The 20,194-nt window shown below is 35.8% G+C and overlaps 1 protein-coding gene and 1 pseudogene across 2 annotated transcripts; both read left to right on the plus strand.

The window, feature by feature from the left end:
* The first annotated feature begins 7,537 nt into the window (after positions 1-7,537).
* LOC308350779 (large ribosomal subunit protein P1-like) lies at positions 7,538-9,151 on the plus strand (annotated as a pseudogene). Its single transcript has 2 exons — positions 7,538-7,566; positions 8,784-9,151. The product of its transcript is annotated as a large ribosomal subunit protein P1-like (transcript).
* Positions 9,152-16,322: 7,171 nt separating this feature from the next.
* LOC308350261 (olfactory receptor 4C46) lies at positions 16,323-17,252 on the plus strand (the record flags this gene model as incomplete). The annotated part of the gene is made up of 1 exon (XM_080815397.1): positions 16,323-17,252. The coding sequence occupies one exon, from the start codon at positions 16,323-16,325 to the stop codon at positions 17,250-17,252; it is 930 nt and encodes a 309-aa protein (XP_080671523.1).
* Positions 17,253-20,194: the final 2,942 nt, after the last annotated feature.

A 20,194-nucleotide genomic window follows, 5' to 3' on the forward strand; every position in this document is an offset into this window, starting at 1 on the left:
TTCAGTTTAGGCGACAACTGACTTCCCTGAAAAGAAAGTCACACTCATGCTCAATAAAGGCATCTTTACCTAATGAATAAATATTCATGGAATGCCTTATTTTTTCCAGTTTTACAGAATGCAAAAACAAGCACAAAACTCTATCAACTGTCTCATTTTCTTATATTCTTACAAATGACAATACAGGTGGTATTTTTTTGTTCTTTATAATTTCCTGGGGTTTTTTTTTCTTTTTTTGAGAGAGAGAGATGGAGAAAGAGAGAGACAGCACAAGTGGGCAGAGAGAGAGAGAGAATCTTAAGCAGGCTCCACACCCAGGGAAGGCTCAATCCCATGACCCTGAAATTATGACCTAAGCTGAAAACAAGAGTCAAAGACTTAACCAAATGAGCCACCCAGGCACTCCTTGTTTTAATTTTCTACAACAAAAATGTATAATGCTTAAAATCAGAAAAATATCATACAACAATATGGAAGAAGCAATCCATGACATAGCCATACATGTGGTACATTCACGTATACCCAAAGATTTATGTATTTTACCTCCAACATGGCTGGACATGTTTACCAGTGAAAAATTCAATTTGCTCTAATTGAGGTCAAATGAAAAGACTCAAAGACATATGAAAATTCTTTCACAAGACATATTTTTTTCCTACTTTCTCTGTTTGGTAGCTTCTCAGCTTCCTCAAGACTAAAAATGATATTGCTAGCACCTCCCAATATCAGAGAAGGTGGTAAATGGCCCTTAGAGTACTTGCCACATTGTCTCCTACTCATCTCTTTTTCTTCAACAGGGTGTATCCTTGAAGGCAAAAATGTGCCTTACTGAAATTATAATCTTACTCATTTTTGTATTCCCAATGATGGCCAAAAAGTAAACACTCATAAAGCATTCTCTGAGAAAGGGAGAAGAAAAACAAGAGGCAAAGGAAAGAGGGACAGAAATAAAGGAAAAAGAGCAAAGAGAAATGGGTTTAAAATCCAAAGACTTAGCTTGGAATCTGGGATGCACCCCTAACTAACTATGTAACTTCAATTTATTTTATCTCTTTGTGCCTCAAATTTTTTCACCTGTGTAAGCAGGAACTAAATAGATCTGTATTTAGGAGTGTTGTGAGGTTAAATAATTTTAAATTTACTATTGTTGCTAATATGATTTTATTGTTCTCACAGGAGCATCACCACAGAAATATTTCAAAATTGTCCCTGAACATCTCCAAAAGGCAAAGATTCTGAAAATGTAAGCTGAACAAGTGAGAAGAAACAGGAGAATAAGAAAAACAGTGACAGGGATGCCTGAGTAGCTTAGTCATTTAGCATCTGTCTTCAGCTCAGGTCATGATCCCAGGGTTCCAGGATCAAGTCCCTCATTGGGCTCTCTGCTCAGCAGGAAGCCTGCTTCCCCCTCTCCCACTTACCCTGTTTGTGTTCTCTCTTGCTATCTCTCTCTCTCTGTCAAATAAATTAATAAAATCTTAAAAAAAAAGAAAAAGAAAAACAGTGACAAATGTCAAAAAGAAAGGTCATCAGATTAAAAAAAAAAATTATAAGGCACCTGGATGGCTCAGTGGGTTAAAGCCTCTGCCTTCAGCTCAGGTCATGATCCCAGGGTCCTGGGATTGAGCCCCACATAGGGCTCTCTGCTCAGCAGGGAGCCTGCTTCCTCCTCTCTCTCTCTCTGCCTGCTTCTCTGCCTACTTGTGATCTCTGTCTGTCAAATAAATAAATAAATAAAATCTTTTAAAAAAATTTACAGCAAGTGACTAAAAGAATCTTTAATATAAATACTTATGTTTTGTTTATTTGCTTGCTTTGTTTGTGGGATTTATTGTCTACTCGTTAATTGATTTGCTGAAGACATATCCTAAACATAAAACAATGTACTCCTTCCAAATTTAACTCTAAGACCAAGTATAGATTTTTCCAGGAAACAGGAATCTAAATTAGATCCTCTTCACTATTCAAATAAATGCTTTGTACAGTGTTGTGTTTTACTAGTTTTACAATCCTATTCAATTTTACATCCACAGTGAGAGCCAATATATTAGAAAGCATTTGAGAGAGAGAGCAAAAAGGGGATGTAGAGACAGAAAGGGAGAAGATGAGAAAATGTAAAACCAAAAAGGGAAAGAGAAAAAAAAAGGCAAGCAGAGAAAAATAGACACACTACAAAGTCATCTAAGCAAGACTTAATAAGTGTATTGTAAAATTTCCAATAACTGCTGTACTTGAAGTCTGAACTTTTTATCAAACTTGTTTGCTGATTATGGCCCTTAGGATCAACATCAGAGAAAAATGCTGACAAATCAAGAAGTCATAGGTTGTCCTTACATTCAAACTTTTCAGAAAAAAAAGTTATTTCTGCCTGACTCAGTGCTGAGGGCTATAAACAATTGTCTTGTCAATAGTTGGTCCTTTGCAGACTCAAGAATACTTAAACTCCATTCAATCCAAGGTATATAAAACCAGAGTCTTGGTCATGTTAATTTATGTAAGCTTACAGTTTAAAAAAAAATAAGTGTTTCCAGAAAAGAAAATTCTGAAGTAAAATCAAAAAGAAGAAAATTGTGCTCTTCTTACATACCAATCCTCCCCATATCTTGTATGTCTGGGACTTGTCACCTGGCCTGACTTGTTCAGATAATAAGCAAACCTAGAGAGTAGACACATTCACTTTGTGTTTAAAAGTAATTTGGATTTGGGTTGGGGGTGTGGGGGAGATTTCAGCAGCTTAGCAAACATTTCTATTTCTATGGTATTCACAGAACTCTATAGGTTTTTAAGTTTTTTCTGCAGAACTTGGTGTGAGAGACTTAATATAGACCGTAAGAACATGGCAGCCATTTCTAGAGCCAAAAAGAAAATCCAATTACCAAAACATCAGCAGTTGACTAAAAGTCTCTGGGATGAGGAATCTCTTGAAGCCAATTCTTCTGAGCCTTTTTTCAGAACACCTATGCTCAGTGCTGAGCTACATACTTTGGTCCTGAGGATGCACCCCCTTCCTCCCATCATTTCACTAGCTCCCCATGTTTAACCACAGACATAGCCAGGGAAAGGCACTGCCTTTGTGGTTCACTCTGCCAAGGAATCCACAGAGTCCTGCTTCTCAATTCATTCAGTTCTCACAATCAAAAGGCACCAGTTTTATTTAAGTGGTGACTCACCTCTATGCTATTTTCCCAAGAGAAGAGTGGTTAATTTTATCAGCCTTTGCCAAAATGGCAGCAAAATGCTTCTCCCTTCCTCCTATAGTCCCTCTGACCACAGACGGACATTTTTTGCAAGGGTTAGAATTGGTCTACAGGAATAGGATACTTATCAAGCTACAGTTAGAACCTAGATGTTTCTTTTTTTTTCCAATAAATGTTCATGGAACATCTAAAATATATCAAGCACAGTGTTGTTCAATGTTAATAATGACAGTAACAAACTATTGAGTGCTAAACGCATTAAATATTTATTAAATGTGTTACATGAGGTACCTTTATGATGGGCACTATTATTATTTTCATTCTACAGATGAGGAAACTGAGGCACTGTGAGTATGGTAATTTACCCAAGATTAGAAGTGAGTAGTGGCAGAACTAAAATTTACTTGTTTATTTATTTATTTATTTACTTAATTTTAGAGACAGAGAGAGAGAAGGCATGTGTGAGTGGGACAAGGGGCAGAGGGAGAGGGAGAGAATCCTGAAGCAGACTCCCCACTGAGTGAAGAGCCCAGCACAGGTCTCAATCTCAGGACTCCAAATTCATGACCTGAGCCAAAATCAAGATTTGGAGGCTTAACTGACTGAGCCACCCAGGCACCCCATAAAACTAGGATTTAAATACATATCTGCTCCCATAGCCCAGATAGTGTCGCTGCCCTCACGTGCAAGAATTCAACTATTAAAAAAAGACAATGGTGAGCATTATAAAAAAGAACACAGTGCTGTGATGGGAACATGTGTTAAACTGGGGTGAAGGTAGAATGTCCAGGGATGAAGTGATGTTTAAGTTGAAGCCAAAAAAAAACACTACCCAAGGTTGAGAACAGATATATAGGAGAGGAGATTGAGCCGGACTATACGATTTGGTGAATGTGACCAATGAATAAGGTCTCTGTGTGAGCCCACCAAGAGCATTTGTGGTTTCATTCTGTTAGAGTTAAGTCCAATCAATTGTACTTTTCCAATCACATATTCAAGTTGACTATAAGCTTTCACTGTCACTATCAATTAGCTGAAAATTACTTGAGCAGAAGAGTTAAAATACATCAAGCAACTGAAAAACCCCAGTTATAACTGGCTCATATGAAAGAGGAACAAAGACAACTTAACAAAGACAACTTAACTTAACTTGGACCTCACATAAACACAGACCCAGCCTCCAATTTAAGCAGTGTCAAGTGTTTCCTTACCTTGCAATAAGTTATTTAGCTTTCTCAAACTTAATTTTTCTCATCTCCAAAAAGAGACTAACAATACATCTTATTGTTTTGAGGGTTAAAGAGACCTATGGGAACTAATAAATGAATGAATGGCAGCCATATTTCTTTTTCTTTCCTTTTATTAAATTTCAATTCAGCCAACTTATAGTACATCATTAGTTTCAGATGTAGTGTTCAATAATTTATCAGTTTCATATAACACCCAGTGCTCATCACATCATGTGCCCTCCTTAATGCCCATCACTCAGTTACCCAATCCCTCACTCACCTTCCCTCGAGCAACCCTCAGTTTCTTTCCTGTAGTTAAGAGTTTCTCATGTTTTTTCTCCCTCTCTGAAGACTTCCCATTCTGTTTTCCCTCCCTTCCCCTACGGTCCTCTGCCGTGTTTCTTATATTACACATATGAGTTAAGACCTTATGATACTTGTCATTCTCTGACTGACTTATTTTGCTCAGCATAGTACCCTCCAGTTCCATCCACATCAATGTAAATGGTAAATATTCATCCTTTCTGATGGCTGAGTAATATTCCATTGTGTATATATATACCACATCTTCTTTATCCATTCATCGATGGACAATCTTGGCTCTTTCCACAGTTTGACCATCACTGTCAATGGACATCTCAGTTCTTTCCACAGTCTGGCTATTGTAGACATTTGACAGTCATATTTCTACCAGAAGAAAAAAATCTCAAACTTGAGATGAAATTTCCACCAAAATTTTAAGAATCTGTTTTCAGCTGATGTTGGTTGACAGACTTCTGTGGAATTCCAGGTTTTCAGTATTACTGACAGACTGCTGTGACAACTCTGGTACACAATTCCAGATGTGCACATGCCAACTATTGCTTGAGTAGTGTAGGAGTTGAACCTATAAATCAAGGTTATTGGAAGTTCAAGATTATTAGATAATGCCTAATTATTTTCCAAAATAGTTTCATTAATATATATTTCCATCAGCAATGTAAAATACATCCCATTTGTTCATATCCTCTACATCACATGGTAGTCTCAAACATCTTAATTTTTGCAAATTAAATGAATGCAGAATGTTATTTCATTGTGGGCTTCCTTGAGATTTCCAAAATTACTAATAAGCTGATTATCACTCCACATGTTTATTCACCACATCTTTCTTTTGGCTGAAATGCCTGTTAGTGTCATTAGCCCATTTTCCAATTGTCTCTGTTTTCAACTTACATAAGGTCATTATTATTGTAAGCAATAATCATTTGTAACTTAAATATCTTGCAAATGTTTTCTAGTCCTTACATTTATTTTAAGGTTCTTACCATTAACAGCATTTCAGAGTTTAAATATTGGTGTTTATATATCTTTTATTTATGAAAAATTTTTTTTGTGTTTTCCATGAGAAAAAAATTGCACACCTCAAGGTCACAAAGATATTCACCTGCATTTTCTTCTAAAATAGTTGATGTTTGGCTATTGATATTTAAATTCTAAAACTAACTGATGTTAACTTAAAGCTTTGTTAAACCCAAGTCTTCATAGATATGCTCCAGCTTTCTTCTAGAAGACTTACAGCTTTTACTCTTATCTTACATGCATGATTCACCTCAAATTAATTTTTTATGTGATGTGACTTACAAAGTAAGGTTCATTATTATCCATATGAATATTTACTTACTCCAGCACCCTTTGGTGAAAAGACTTTTCCTTCTCCATAACTCTTTTGACAATGTTTTGTGAAAATCGATTAATTCTGTGTGTGCTGGCTTATTTTTGAACTCTCTATTCTGTTCTATATATCTATATATTTGTATATATTTATCTTATGTTGATTGTTGTATCTTTATATAAAGTCTTGAAATCAGGTAGTGTAAACTTTCCAAAGCTCTTTTGCATAATCTATTAAGTTTATTCCTAAGTATTTTCATTTTTATCTAATGTCAATAGTGTTTTGCAATTTAATTTTCCAATGTTTTTATTCTTGGTACAGAGAATGTATTTTCATATATTGACCTTTTATACAGCAATATGGCTACATTCACTTATTATGCAGTTATGATTTTTCTACATAGAAAACCACAAAGTTTGGAAATACATAGTTTAATTCCCTTCCAAACTATATCATTTTTTTCTTCTTTATTGCAGTAAGACCTCCAGTCTTTTCAAAAATAGTTCAGAGAGACACTAAACCAGCAAAAAACTACACCCCACCAAAAAGCCTCCTTCATAAAGTCAGGACAATACAAGAGTGTCTACTCTAGATACTTCCATTCAACATTTCATTACAAGTTCCTACCATGGAAATTAGGTTTAGAAAATAATAATAAAAGGCACCCAAATTGAACAGAAAGAACCATCTGTATTTGCAAATCAGGGGAATTCAAATAAAACTCACAATAATATACCAGTTTACACCCTTCAAGTAGCCATATTTTTTCCCAAAAAAGGAAATTAATAAGTGTTGGCAAGGAAGGAGTAATTAGAAATCTGATACATTACTTATAGGAATGTAAAATGGTCTAGAGGGACACCTGCCTGGCTCAGTCAGTTAAGCATCTGTCTTTAGCTCAGGTCATGATCCCAGGGCCCTGGTATCAGGCTCTCTGCCCAGTGGAAGCTTTCTTCTCCCTTTTCCTGCTTCTTTCCATGCTTTCTCTCTCTCTCTCTCTCTCTCTCTCTCTCTCTCTCTCTCTCTCTGTAAATATATAAATAAATAAAATATTTTAATAAATAAATACATAAATAATAAAATGGTCTAGAGATGTGGAAAAACAGTTGGTGGTTCCTCAAAATTTAATATAAAATTATCATACCACTCAGCAATTCTACTTCTAGATATATGCCCAAAAGAATTAAAAACAGGTGTTCAAACATATTTGTACAAAAATTTTCATAGCAGCAACATTCACAATAACTAAAAGGTTAAAACAGTTCAAATTTCTATCAACTCATCAATGGATAACTAAATTGTAGTATACCCATACAGTAGATTATTATTCATCCATAGAGAGTAATAAAATACTGTTACATGCTACAACATGGATGAACCTTGAAAACATTATGTTAAGTGAAAGGCAGACACAAAAGCTATATACTGTATGATTCTATGCATATAAAATATCTATAATGAACAAATCTGTAGAAACAGAAAACAGGTTAGTGACTACAAGGGGCTAGGGAAGGGGAGAAATAGAAATTGACTATTTAACTGGTATAGGGTGATAAAAATGTTCTGCAACTAGGTAGTTGGCGATGATTGCACAACATTGTAAATGTACTACATTTGTGATGAATTGTAAAGTTTTAAATGTTTAAAATGGTAACTCTTATGATATGTGAGTTTTACCTCAATTAAAAAAGAAAATCACAAGACAAAAAAAAATTTGAAAGAAATAAAATTGAAAGCACAACATATCAGAATATCTAAAAGTATTAAAAGTCCTTAGATGAAAATTTGAACCATTAAATGTATATATTAGAAAAAAATAATGTCTAAAATCAGTTATCAAAGATTTTGACCTAGAGAGGTAGAAAAATAAGAGGAAAGTAAGCAGAAAGTAGAAGACAGGAAATAATGAGTATAAGAATAAAAACTGATAAAACCAAAAATGAAAAACAATAGAAAAAAATCAATGAAACAAAAAGCTGGTTCTTTGAAAAGCTTAAATAAAATTGACAATGTCTTAGCCAGAATAATGAGGAGGAGGGGACAAGGAAGGAGGAAATGTGAGAAAGGATAAGAGAGAAAAATATAGACAAATTACTCATATCAAGAATAAAAGATGGGACGCCTGGGTGGCTCAGTCAATTAAGTGTCCACCTCTTGATTTCAACTCAGGTCTTGATCTCAGTGTTGTGAGATAGAGCCCAAGGTTAGGACCACACTGAGTGTGGAGCCTGCTTAAGATTCTCTCTTTTTTTCTCTCCCTCTGCCCTTCCCCCCCACCACTCACACATGTGCACACACACTCTCTCTCTTAAAAAAAAAAAAAAAAAAGAATAAAAGATAATACAGCATTACAGATTCTACAGACACTAACAGGATAGTAGGAAATATTATGACAAATTAAAGCCAAAAAATCCACCAACCTAAAAACCAATTATTTTAAAAGTATTACAAAATCTGACTGAAGAAGAAATAGAAAACCAGAATAGTCTTATATCAGTAAAGAAATACTATGTGTGGTTTAAATCCTTCTCAAAACTAACTCCAGGCCCAATGGCTTCATTTTTTAATTACATATTTTTTACTTACTATATATTTTATAAAAATAAGTATTACTGTTTTCCTTAGCTACTGCTAATATTCTCAGTCCTTCAGAAGAGGGTAAGTCTACATTGTGGTGAGGCCCTAACTTCATGCTGCAACTAGCACCAAACCCAGCAGGGCCCACCCAGCACTTGCACACACTATCACCTGTGTTTCAGACCTTACCTGCATCTATTCAGCCCTCATCCTGCACCACAATATGGTGAATGTTGAAAAGATCAATGACATCATTAAAGCAGTCAGTAGAACCTTTCTGGCCAGGCTTGTTTGTAAAGGCCCTGGCCAATGTCAACATCAGGAGCCTCGTCTGCAACATTAGGGCAGGTGAACCTGCCCAGCAGCTCCCACTGCATCAGCAGGAGGTCCTTCTCTCTCTGCCATCACTGCCTCAGCTGAGGAGAAGAAAGTGGGAAGAGAAAGAAGAATCTGAGGAGTGTGATGATGACATGAACTTTAGTCTTTTTGACTAAAACTTTTTTGTAACATGTTCAATTAAAAACTGACAGACCCAAGAAATAAATAACTAACTAAGTAAAACTAATCCCATACAAACTCATTCAAAATATCGAGGATAAAACATTATGCAACTCATGATATGACCCTGCATTCCCTAATTACTAAATGACATTACAAGAAAGAAATTGACAGACACATATCCATTATGAACATGCGCAAAAGACATTTAACAAAATACCAGTTATTCGATTCCATCAGTAATTTCTAAAAATAATAATGCACCATAATCATACAGTTTGAAGAATAAAATGTTGGTTTAACATCCAACCATCACTCAGTAGAAGTCACTACAGAATAAAGAAGAACTACATGATCATGTCAAAAGATGCATAAAAATTGGTAAATTTCAACCCAGATTTAAGATTTCTTTTAGAAATTAGCAAATGAACAATAGAAAATTATTTGTTTCACCTGATAAAGAACATCTTTATAAAATCTGTAACTGTCATCACATTAATGATGAATACTCTCTCCCTAAGAGCATGCCACTCTTGATCTTGGAGACAGGTAGAGATATACACTCACTATTACTATTATATATTGTACTCTAGCTCTAGCCATTGAAACAAGAAAAGAAAAAGAAAGAAAACACACAGAGATTAGAAACGAAGAAGCTGGGGCACCTGGGTGGCTCAGTCGGTTAAGCATCTGTCTTCAGCTCATGTCATGCTCTCTGGGTCCTGGAATCAAGCCCCACTCAGCAGGCAGTCTGCTGGTCTCTCTCTCTCCCTCTGCTCCTCCTCACCACTGGTTCTCTCTCTCTTTCTCTCTCTCGAATAAATAAGAAAAGAAGAAGCAAAATTATAAAAATGTTTTTGTGCAGATGGCATAATTGTGTGCAGAGAAAATATTAAGTGTGCTAAGGTAAATAGTTGATCTAATCAGTGAACTTAGCAAAGTCATACTTTATAAATCTATATAAAAAATCAACTATATTTCTGCAATAATATTAAACAATTAGAAATTGAAATTATGTCCAATACTATTTTTTAAAAATGAAATATTAGGGTTACATTTTTAAAATATATTCAACATCTGTGTATGTAAACTAGAAAACACTGCTAAGAAAATTAAATACATAAGTGGAGAGATGTACCATGTTGATAAAATAGAAAACCCATTTTTTACCATTTTATTTCTAAATTTTCAATGTAATTTCAATCAAGACCCCAACAGGATTATTGGAAAAATTGATAAATGTTCTGAAATTTATACAGAAATGTAGAAATTCAAAAGTGCCTAGAATAACAAATCACTCGAAAAAAAAAAAAAAAGAACACATTTGGGGAATTTATTCTACATCTAATTTCAAGGTTTATTCTTAAGCTCCTATAATCAATATTGTGTCCTTATTGGCATAGGGACAAACATATAGATATGTCCAGAAACATAACAGAATGTTCATAAATAAACTCCAATGTATTAATTTTTACAAAGATATCAAGATAATTTAATGATTAAAGAATAGACTTTTAAATAAATATGCTTTATCAATTGGATATGGGAAAAAAATAAAAACTAACCACTACTCTCACTATATACAAAAATTAACTCAAAATGAGTCAGAGACCTACATGTTAAAGCTAAGTCTAAAAATAATACAAATAATAATATCTATTAAAATTGAGGTAGAATAATATTTATTAGCTATAATCCAATAACCATGAAATATAAGAAAAATAAAAAATTTGACCTTATCAAAATTTTAAATCTTCTTACCAGATACTGCTCTTTTTTTAAGTTTTTTAAAAGTTTTTTTTTATTTATTTGACAGAGAGAGAGCATAGATAGGTAGAGGGAATGGGAGAAGGAGGCTCTCCACTGAGCAGGGAGCCTGATGCAGGACTTGATCCCAGGATTTTGGGATCATGACCCGAGCTGAAGACAGCCACTTAACTGACTGTGCCCAAGTTTATTTATTTTTTAGTAATCTCTACACCCTATGTGGGCCTCAAACCCATGACCCTAAGATCAAGAGTAGCATGCTCTACTGACTGAGCTATCCAGGCATTACACATGTTGCCATTTTTTAAAATCAAAGCACAATCCATGGACTAGTATTCCATATTGATCAGCCCGTACATGCCAGAAATAACTGTAATCTAGAGGCTTCTAAGATTTCTGGCTACTTCAATAGCCCTCTCAGAAAAGTGAAAAATTGGGCACCTGGATGGCTCAGTCATTGAGCGTCTGCCTTCAGCTCAGGTCATGATCCCAGGGTTCTGGGATCCAGCCCCATGTTGGGCTCTCTGCCCACCAGGAAACCTGCTTCTCCTTCTCCCACTTCCCTGCTTGTGTTCCCTCTCTTGCTGTGTCACTCTCTATCAAATAAAAAATAAAATCTTTAAAGAAAAAACAAAGAAAGAAAAGTAAAAAACAGATTTAGCATAAAAATACACATAAAACAACAAAAGAATCCAAATAGCCAATGCCATCTTGAGCAAGAAGACTAGAACTGGAGCCATTACAACTCCCAATATCCAAATATATTGCCAAGCTACTATATCAAAACAGTAAGTACTGGCAAAAATACAGACATACAGATCAATGGAAGGGAGCAGAGAACCCAGAAGTGAACTCATACATATAAAGTCAACTGCACTTTGGCAAGGGTGTCAAGAACATACAATGTGGAAAGTAAAGTCTCTTCAATAAGTGCTGTGGGAACTCTGGATAACCACACGCAGATGTATTAAATTGGACCCTTATCTCACATCATATACAAAAATCAACTGGGTTAAAGACTTAAACTAAGTCTGAAACTATAAAACCCCTTAAAGAAAATGTAGGGGGAAATCTTGTTGACATTGATTTAGGCAATGATTTTTTTAGATATCATACCAAAAGCAAAAACAGGTGAGATTTCATCAAACTGAGAAACTTCAGCACAGCAAAGGAAACAATCAAGTACAAAAGACAACCAACAAATGTGAGAAAACCATACATATTTGCAAACCATAAATGTGATGAGTTAATATCCAAAATATATAAGGAACTTAGACAACTCAAAGCAAAACACAAACATCCCGATTTTAAAATGAGCAAGGATTTGAATACACATTTCTTAAAAGAATTTTAACAAATGACCAACAGGTATGTAAAAAAGTATTTGACATCACTAATCATCAAGGAAATGCAAGCCAAAAATATTACCTTACAATTTTTAAAACAGTACTTATCAAAAAGACAAAAGATAGCAAGGGTTGAAAAGGGAACACTTGTGCACTGCAATTGAGAATGTAAATTGGCACAGTCAATTATGGAAAACAGTATAAAGATTCCTCAGAAAACACTGATTTCTGGGTGTAGAATCAAAGGTATTGTAATCAATATATTGAAGACATATCTACACTCATGTATTCTGAAGCATTATTCATGATGGTCAAGATATGGAAGATACGGAAACAACCTGTATGTGCCTTGATGGATGAATGGATAAAGAAAATGTGAAACATATATACAATGGAATATATAACCTTTTAAAAAACGAAACTTGCCATTTGTGACAACATAGATGAACCTGCAGAACCTTATGCTAAGTGAAATAAATCAGAGAAAGAAAGTAAAATACTACATTATCCTGCTTAGATGTGGAATCTAAAATAGTCAAACTTACAGAAGCAGAGAACAGAATGAGTGTTGCCAGAGACTGGGGGGAGGGACAAATAGAAAGATATTGATCAAGGGGAAGAAAGTTTCACTTATGCAAAATAGTTAATTATACAGCAATGTGGTTGTAGTTAACAATACTCTATCGTATATATGAAATTTACTGAAAGAGCAGATCTTAAGTGTTCACTACACAAATACACACACAAATAGTAACTGTGAGTGATGAAAATGTTAAATAGCTTGTTTGTGATGATTATTTCACAATACATTCTTATGTTAACATATCAAGTTATACATCTTAAATACACACAATTTTGTTTGTTCATGATTCTTCAATAAATCAAAGAAAAAGAGCTATTAGAGCCAAGAACTTTAAAATGGCAGCCATTTCCATTTGCTTTCATTGCTCTAGCTGTCAAGCAATCAGTTGCGGTTTTCCAATAAAGGTTTAATATTGATGAGAAAGGAGAAACTCTTCTGTGACATTAGCCTGTAGGGGAACTACGTCCCAGCACCACTGGAATTATGGCACCTTGCTATTCACGTGGCATTCAGCTTCCTTAACAACCCAGGACATGGAGGAAGGAGACTTACAGGCTTAGGTTCCAAGTGTAGGGAATACAATTCCCCACATAAGAATGAGTATTTCTCAACATGTCTCTTTAGAATACTGTTGCTAAGGCAAAGCCCTTCCATCAAAGGAGATAATTAATTCCTGGGAGAGGAAGCAAGAACTACAAGACAAGTTCCCTGAACCTTGATGTAAACCTCCTTAACTATCCATACAGGGCAAGGTGAAAATGTTTTTCTTTATCTCTCCAGAGCAAAATTCTTCATGCGCAGAGTGAACCACCTGAATGTGATTTCTCCACACTGTTTGCCTCTTGCCCTGCAGGACCAGAGCCATATATAGATCATTTCTCTGTAGTGTCTTAAGTGAATCCATTCTAAATTCAAAACCAGGACACACATCTCAAACAAATTTTCTGTGAAAAAGTTTTGAGGCTTTAGGCTAGATGTAAAGATTTGGACTCATAAGAACACTCTCATTTTAGTAGACTCGTGGAGTTATAAATTATATAGCCCCCAAAAGTGCATACATTCAATGTATACAATTACTTAATAACTGTTGAGTTGAGAGTGAATTATCTGAATAGGCTCTTCCCAAGTGTGACACATTTCTCATACTGAAAATTACTTATTACAAGAAGAGGTCAGTTTGAAGACGGGACTATTTCTGAATACCCTCAAACATCATTAAGATCATCTAAGAGAGCTGAGGTAAGTTTTTCAATAGTGCTGATGCTTTATTAAAGATTGTTACTTTCCACATATACAACTCATTATTTTCCAACTTTTCAGACATAGTAATAAAATAATTTATCCTACCCCAATGCTTCAAAAGATAATTCATGAATATCATTAGCTAATTGGACAGTTAAAAAATTGGGGGCTCATAGAGATTAAGCAAATGGTAGGACCCAGCTCTCTGACACCAGATACCATGCTTTGGCCAGGAGACACCTCCTAATAATGAAGAAAAATTATGAGAATGAAAACAAAAATTTACTACATTTCAAACACACAAATATGAAAATTAAATGATATAGGTCAACAGCTATTTCACCCAAGCACAAACATAGAGAACAGTTTCTGGGATCCACTGCTATGTCTTGCACAAGTCTCTATCATTCCTTTGAGAGTAAAATTGGTGATGAACCTTCCTAAGTTCAATTGCATAGTTAAATGTTTCTCTGTATTATTGCCCAAACTGCCAATTCTTCCTATCTTGTAGGGGCATTCACAGTCATAAAATTAAATGAAAATCCTGTGTACATCCTAAACAGGTGTGGTCAATGTCTCAAATAATTGTTGTGATAACCTTTTAGGTGGGTATTATCATTCTTGCTTTATAGATGAGGAAACAGAGATGTAAGGTCTAAAGTAATGTAATGTAAAGTAATGTAGCCCAAGTAAAAGAAACTACAAGCGGAAGAACAAGGTCTTCGGTCTTTCTGATTTCCAACCCAATACAATTAACCACGGGATCATTTGTTTTGATATTTTGCAGAAGAGTCTGGTGGCCCATTTATATTTATAAATATATATATACACACACACACACACACACACACATATTACAATAAGAAACACTTAGGGCTAGGGGAGAGGCCAAGATAAAAGGGTTATTTGATGAAAGCTGTGCCACATTTTTCTTAATATTTGAGAGTTCCAATATGTCACTGTGTGTGTTTGTCTTCTGATGAAACTGCTCCACATGGGCTTGACTCTAAAGTAGTATTAAAGTAATTACAGGTATCATGGTCATATCAAAAAGAGATTACTAGTTCAACATTGTTTACTATAAATTAACAATATAGGGCATGGATTAAAAATTGGGAGGTAAAACAGTTAGCAAGTATAACCTGAGTTTTCTTGGCTCGAGTCTTTATTAGCTGCTCAGTCATCTTGGGCAAGGTCCTTAACTTCTTCTCTATGCTTCTATTCTCTAATGTGTAAAATGGAGATAAAAATGATAGCAGTAACCATCCTGTAGGTTTGTAGTGAGGATTAAATAACCAAATGTCTGCAAAAATACTTAGAGTATACTAACTTTTCAGTAAGCTTTAGTTAATATTGCTATCATTATTATAATTATTAATATTAGTCTCTGAGATTGTTTCCTCTTCTGCAAAATGAGTGATATAACACCATTCACACAGGTTATCATACGAAAAGTTACCATGTATACAAAGCATTTGTTACACACCACGCACACAGCAATCAACCATTCAAAAGTATACATTACTAGTTATTTTAAAGTTATTTGACTTAGGAAACATACATTATGAGTACTTTTAAGTAGCTCTTGTATCCATTCATTACATTCCCATCACCAATGCCCTGTTACTCTTTATTCAACTACTATCAATAGTTTGCTACTGGGATTCCTGTGTCTTCCTTCCACCCCCTCACTGAACCTGAACCCATTTCAGCCAAAGAACACAAAGATCTTTAGGAGAATAAAAAATGTCTAAGTTTCCCCCCTTCACATTCTTTTTTATCCTCCCACTCATATTCTTAATTATCTTCCATGGTTCCCCATTTCCTAGAGATTAAAGGTAAAATTCTGAAACTCTGCATTTGGAAGCTCTACATCCATATACTATCACTTTTTCAGGTTTGGCTAGCACAATGTGTACAATCTACTACTTCAACGTAGACTCTTGGTCATTTGGGATGACTAAGTGCACACATGGCCTCCTGCCTATGTGTTTACAAAAGTTCTTCATGTCCATAATCTTGACAATAATTTTAGTGGGGGCAGTTTGATTAATTTTCAATAACTCAGAATCTTTATTTCCAACAAACACAGAACTTCAAAAGCATTCACAATTCAATAGAATCCAAGAATGCATTATATATTAGAATGGAAAGTTTAGTAAATTCAGGGTTGTGTTAATAAAAATTGTTTTCTTTTCAGGCAATGTAATTAACTATCAGGTGAAACACATGGAGAATAGGAACAATGTGACAGAGTTTGTTCTACTGGGGCTTACAGAGAATCCAAAGATGCAGAAAATTATATTTGTCGTGTTTTTTATCATCTACACCATCACTGTGGTAGGTAATATGCTCATTGTGATCACCATCACTGCCAGCCCATTGTTGGGGTCCCCCATGTACTTTTTCCTGGTCTATCTCTCCTTTATTGATGCCTGTTATTCCTCTGTCAATACTCCCAAACTGATTATAGATTCCCTCCATGAAAAGAAGACTACCGGATACAATGGATGCATGACCCAAATATTTGGGGAACATTTTTTTGGAGGTGCTGAAGGCATCCTGCTTACTGTGATGGCCTATGACCGCTATGTGGCCATCTGCAAGCCTTTACACTACACAACCATCATGAGTCGGCGAGTGTGTGGCCTGCTAATGGGAGTAGTGTGGGTGGGAGGCTTTCTTCATGCAACCATACAGATCCTTTTCATCTTCCAATTACCCTTCTGTGGCCCTAATGTCATAGATCATTTTATGTGTGACCTGAACCCCTTGCTCAATCTTGCCTGCACTGATACCCATACTCTAGGGCTCTTCGTTGCTGCCAACAGTGGATTCATCTGTCTGTTAAACTTCCTCCTCTTGATGGTCTCCTATGTGGTCATTCTGCGCTCCCTCCGGAATCACAGCTTGGAGGCAAAGCGCAAAGCCCTCTCCACCTGTGTCTCCCACATCACAGTGGTCGTCCTATTCTTTGTGCCCTGCATATTTGTGTACATGAGACCCGCAGCTACTTTATCTATTGATAAAGCAGTCGCAGTGTTCTACACTATTATAACTCCCATGTTAAACCCCTTAATCTACACCTTGAGAAATGCCCAAATGAAAAATGCCATTAAGAAATTGTGTAGTATGAAAACTATTTCAGATGACAAATAAATGTGCCTGGAGCTCAACACTGATTCACTGGAAAGAAAGCTCAAAAGGACATTTTGCATGATTTCAGCAAGTAATACTTAAAGGATGGAGAAATAAATTAACCACTATTAATCATAAATTTTGCATTGAGGATAACAGAAATGAATGCAAGAAAAGAGAGAAAACATAAACAAGGACCACTGCATATTCAGAAAATTCTACCAAGTTGGAGTTTAGTTTTGCTAGCTTCAACCAAATATATGGAGTTGTATGCCTTCCTTCTAATAACAACTTAAAGAAATACTAGAATGTATTGCTATCAAGCAATAATCTCTATAACAATCCAAGGAGGTAGGCACTGAAATTATCACCACTTTACAGGTGAGGAAACTGGTAGAAAGGGGAAGGTACCAAAGCAGATATATTGGAAAACCAGCAACCAGAATTGACTGATTTCCCAGATCATGTCCTTAAGTGCTGTTAACTGCCAGGCAATGATGATCAAAAGAACAGATAAATATACTAGTTAACATTTACTGAGCCAGAGACCGCACTGGACACAATGTATATATTAGTTCATTATCTATAACAAAAGCCTAATGATTTTTCATGAATAACTGCTTGGCTTTTATATATCACAATTGATTTTATATGTTGCCTATAACATTATGGTAGGTAACTATTTAGGGCTATAAAAGCATTAGCAGTTTAACCTCTGAGAGGTAGGTAATGAAGACTAGTCCAGGTTTCCAGGTTCCCTTGTAGGCTTCAGAACCATTTTGCATTTTTCACACCACTCATCTTATGCTGATACCCCATCAGAAAGAGTAATGACTCAAAAATTTTGATGTTAGACAGAAATTTCTGTTTATTGAATATACAATCATACTCTGTAAAGTACTTGCCTACTATGTAACAATAGTCTCCCCAAGGTAGCATAATGTCTGGTGCACAATAAGTATTGAATTAATTACTTAATTAATTAAAAGGATAAAGGAAGATGAAAAAATTCAAAAATAAAGAGCAAGAAAGCAGTACTGGAGGCTAGGGAATTCTTTCCCACTTTTATCTGATTCAACTCTAAGGAGAATTCTGGCTAGACCTCTTGGGGAAACTACAGTTTGTTTTCACTCTTGCTTATACTAAGGATGAGAAAGAAATTGAAACTACAATTCACAGCATATGAAACTACAATATGCAAAATAGTTTATCTTGATACTCTCCCACTTTCAGTGACATTTTGTTATCTTATCAATGTGGCCTGCTTATATTATGTTTCTGTGTTAATCAGTTTACTTTTTGGTACCATGTCATTATTAAAATATGTGGCTCTTTCTACACACAAAGCTATCTCAGGATATTTTCCATTCATCCCTTTTGTCCTAGCTTCCATAATCAACAAATACTTTTGAGCCCAAGAAATGTATCAGGCAGGTTGATAGTTGCTGGCCCCTCAGTGGTGAACAAAAAGAGAACCAGTTTCTGCCTCCACAGAGGCAGAATCCATTGAAAGTCTCCCAGGATGAAGCAGAAAATTACAAGAAGTATAAATGATAAGGTAGCAGAATCACAAGGTGCTATGAAACCACATTGGAGGGATACAGGATCAAAAGAAGTTGCCTAGATGAAAAGATGTAAAAAACAGAACACAGTGGTGAAAATAAGTCAGCTGGAACAATGAATAGGAATGGGGTTGGTGGACTGTCCTAGAAGATGGAATACATAACAAAGGCCAGGAGGTGAAAAAGAGTACCCAGGAAACCTAATCAATTCAATATGGTAATCAATTCAAAAACACCGGAAGTTTGTTTTTAGCTAGTGAATGATGCAGTTAGATTTGAGTTTTAGTGGGGTGTCTGGGTGACTCAGTTGGTTAAGTATCTGCTTTTGGATCAGGTCATGATCCTAGGGTCCTGGGATCAAGTCCTGCATGGGGCTCCTTGCTCAGTAGGGAGCCTGCTTCTCCCTCTGCCTCTGCCTGCCACTCCCCCTGCTTTGTGCTCACTCATTCTCTGTCAAATAAATAAATAAAATCTTTAAAAAAAAAAAAAAAAAAAAGCTTTGAGGGGAGCCTAGGTGGCTCAGTCATTAAGTCATTAAGTGTCTGCCTTAATGACCTGAGATCAGGTCATGATCTCAGGGTCCTGGGGTTAAGCCCCGCATGAGGCTCCCTCCTCAGCTGGAAGCTTGCTGTCCCTCTCCCACTCCCCTTGCTTGTGTTCCCTCTCTCACTGTGTTTCTCTCTTTCAAATGAATAAATAAAATCTTTAAAAAAAAAAAAAAGCTTTGAGTTTTAGAATGGTAACTATGGCTACAGTGTGGGAAATGGTTTGAAGGGGATGAGACTACCAACAGGAGAGTAGTTAGAGGTCACAGTGGTGATTTGGTGCAAAAGGATTGAGGTCTGAAGTCTGGTGGTACCAGTGAGGAGGCAGAGTATGGTGGACACAATTGTGTCCAATTCCCATCTCAAAGTCTGCATCTAGGGAGCCCAAACTAACACAGAGATAGAAAAAGGTTCAAGGAATACTTGGGACTACAAATAAAAGAATTTGATACAGGATAAAAATTTGAGAGAGGATTTATTGGTAATACCCAGTTTCTAGAGTGGATTACCAAATGGATGGAACAGAGAAAAGATTAATGTTTTTTTATGTGTTGGATGACCTTTAAGTAACAATGTACAATTAAATATATGTTTCTGACCCTCAGAAAGATGTAGACCACAGAAATGTAGAAAACTTGAATACATAGATGGCCATTAAAACCATAGAAGTAGAGGCAACTGGGTGGCTCAGTGGGTTAAGCCTCTGCCTCAGGGTCCTGGGATTGAGCCCCGCATCGGGCTTTCTGCTCAGTGGGGAGCCTGCTTCTCCTTCTCTCTCTGCCTGCTTCTCTGCCTACTTGTGCTCTCTGTCCCTCTGTCAAATAAATAAATAAATCTTTGAAAAAGAAAAAACAGA

Source organism: Martes martes (genome assembly GCF_963455335.1).
Source record: "Martes martes genome assembly, chromosome: 10".
Lineage (NCBI taxonomy): Eukaryota > Metazoa > Chordata > Mammalia > Carnivora > Mustelidae > Martes > Martes martes.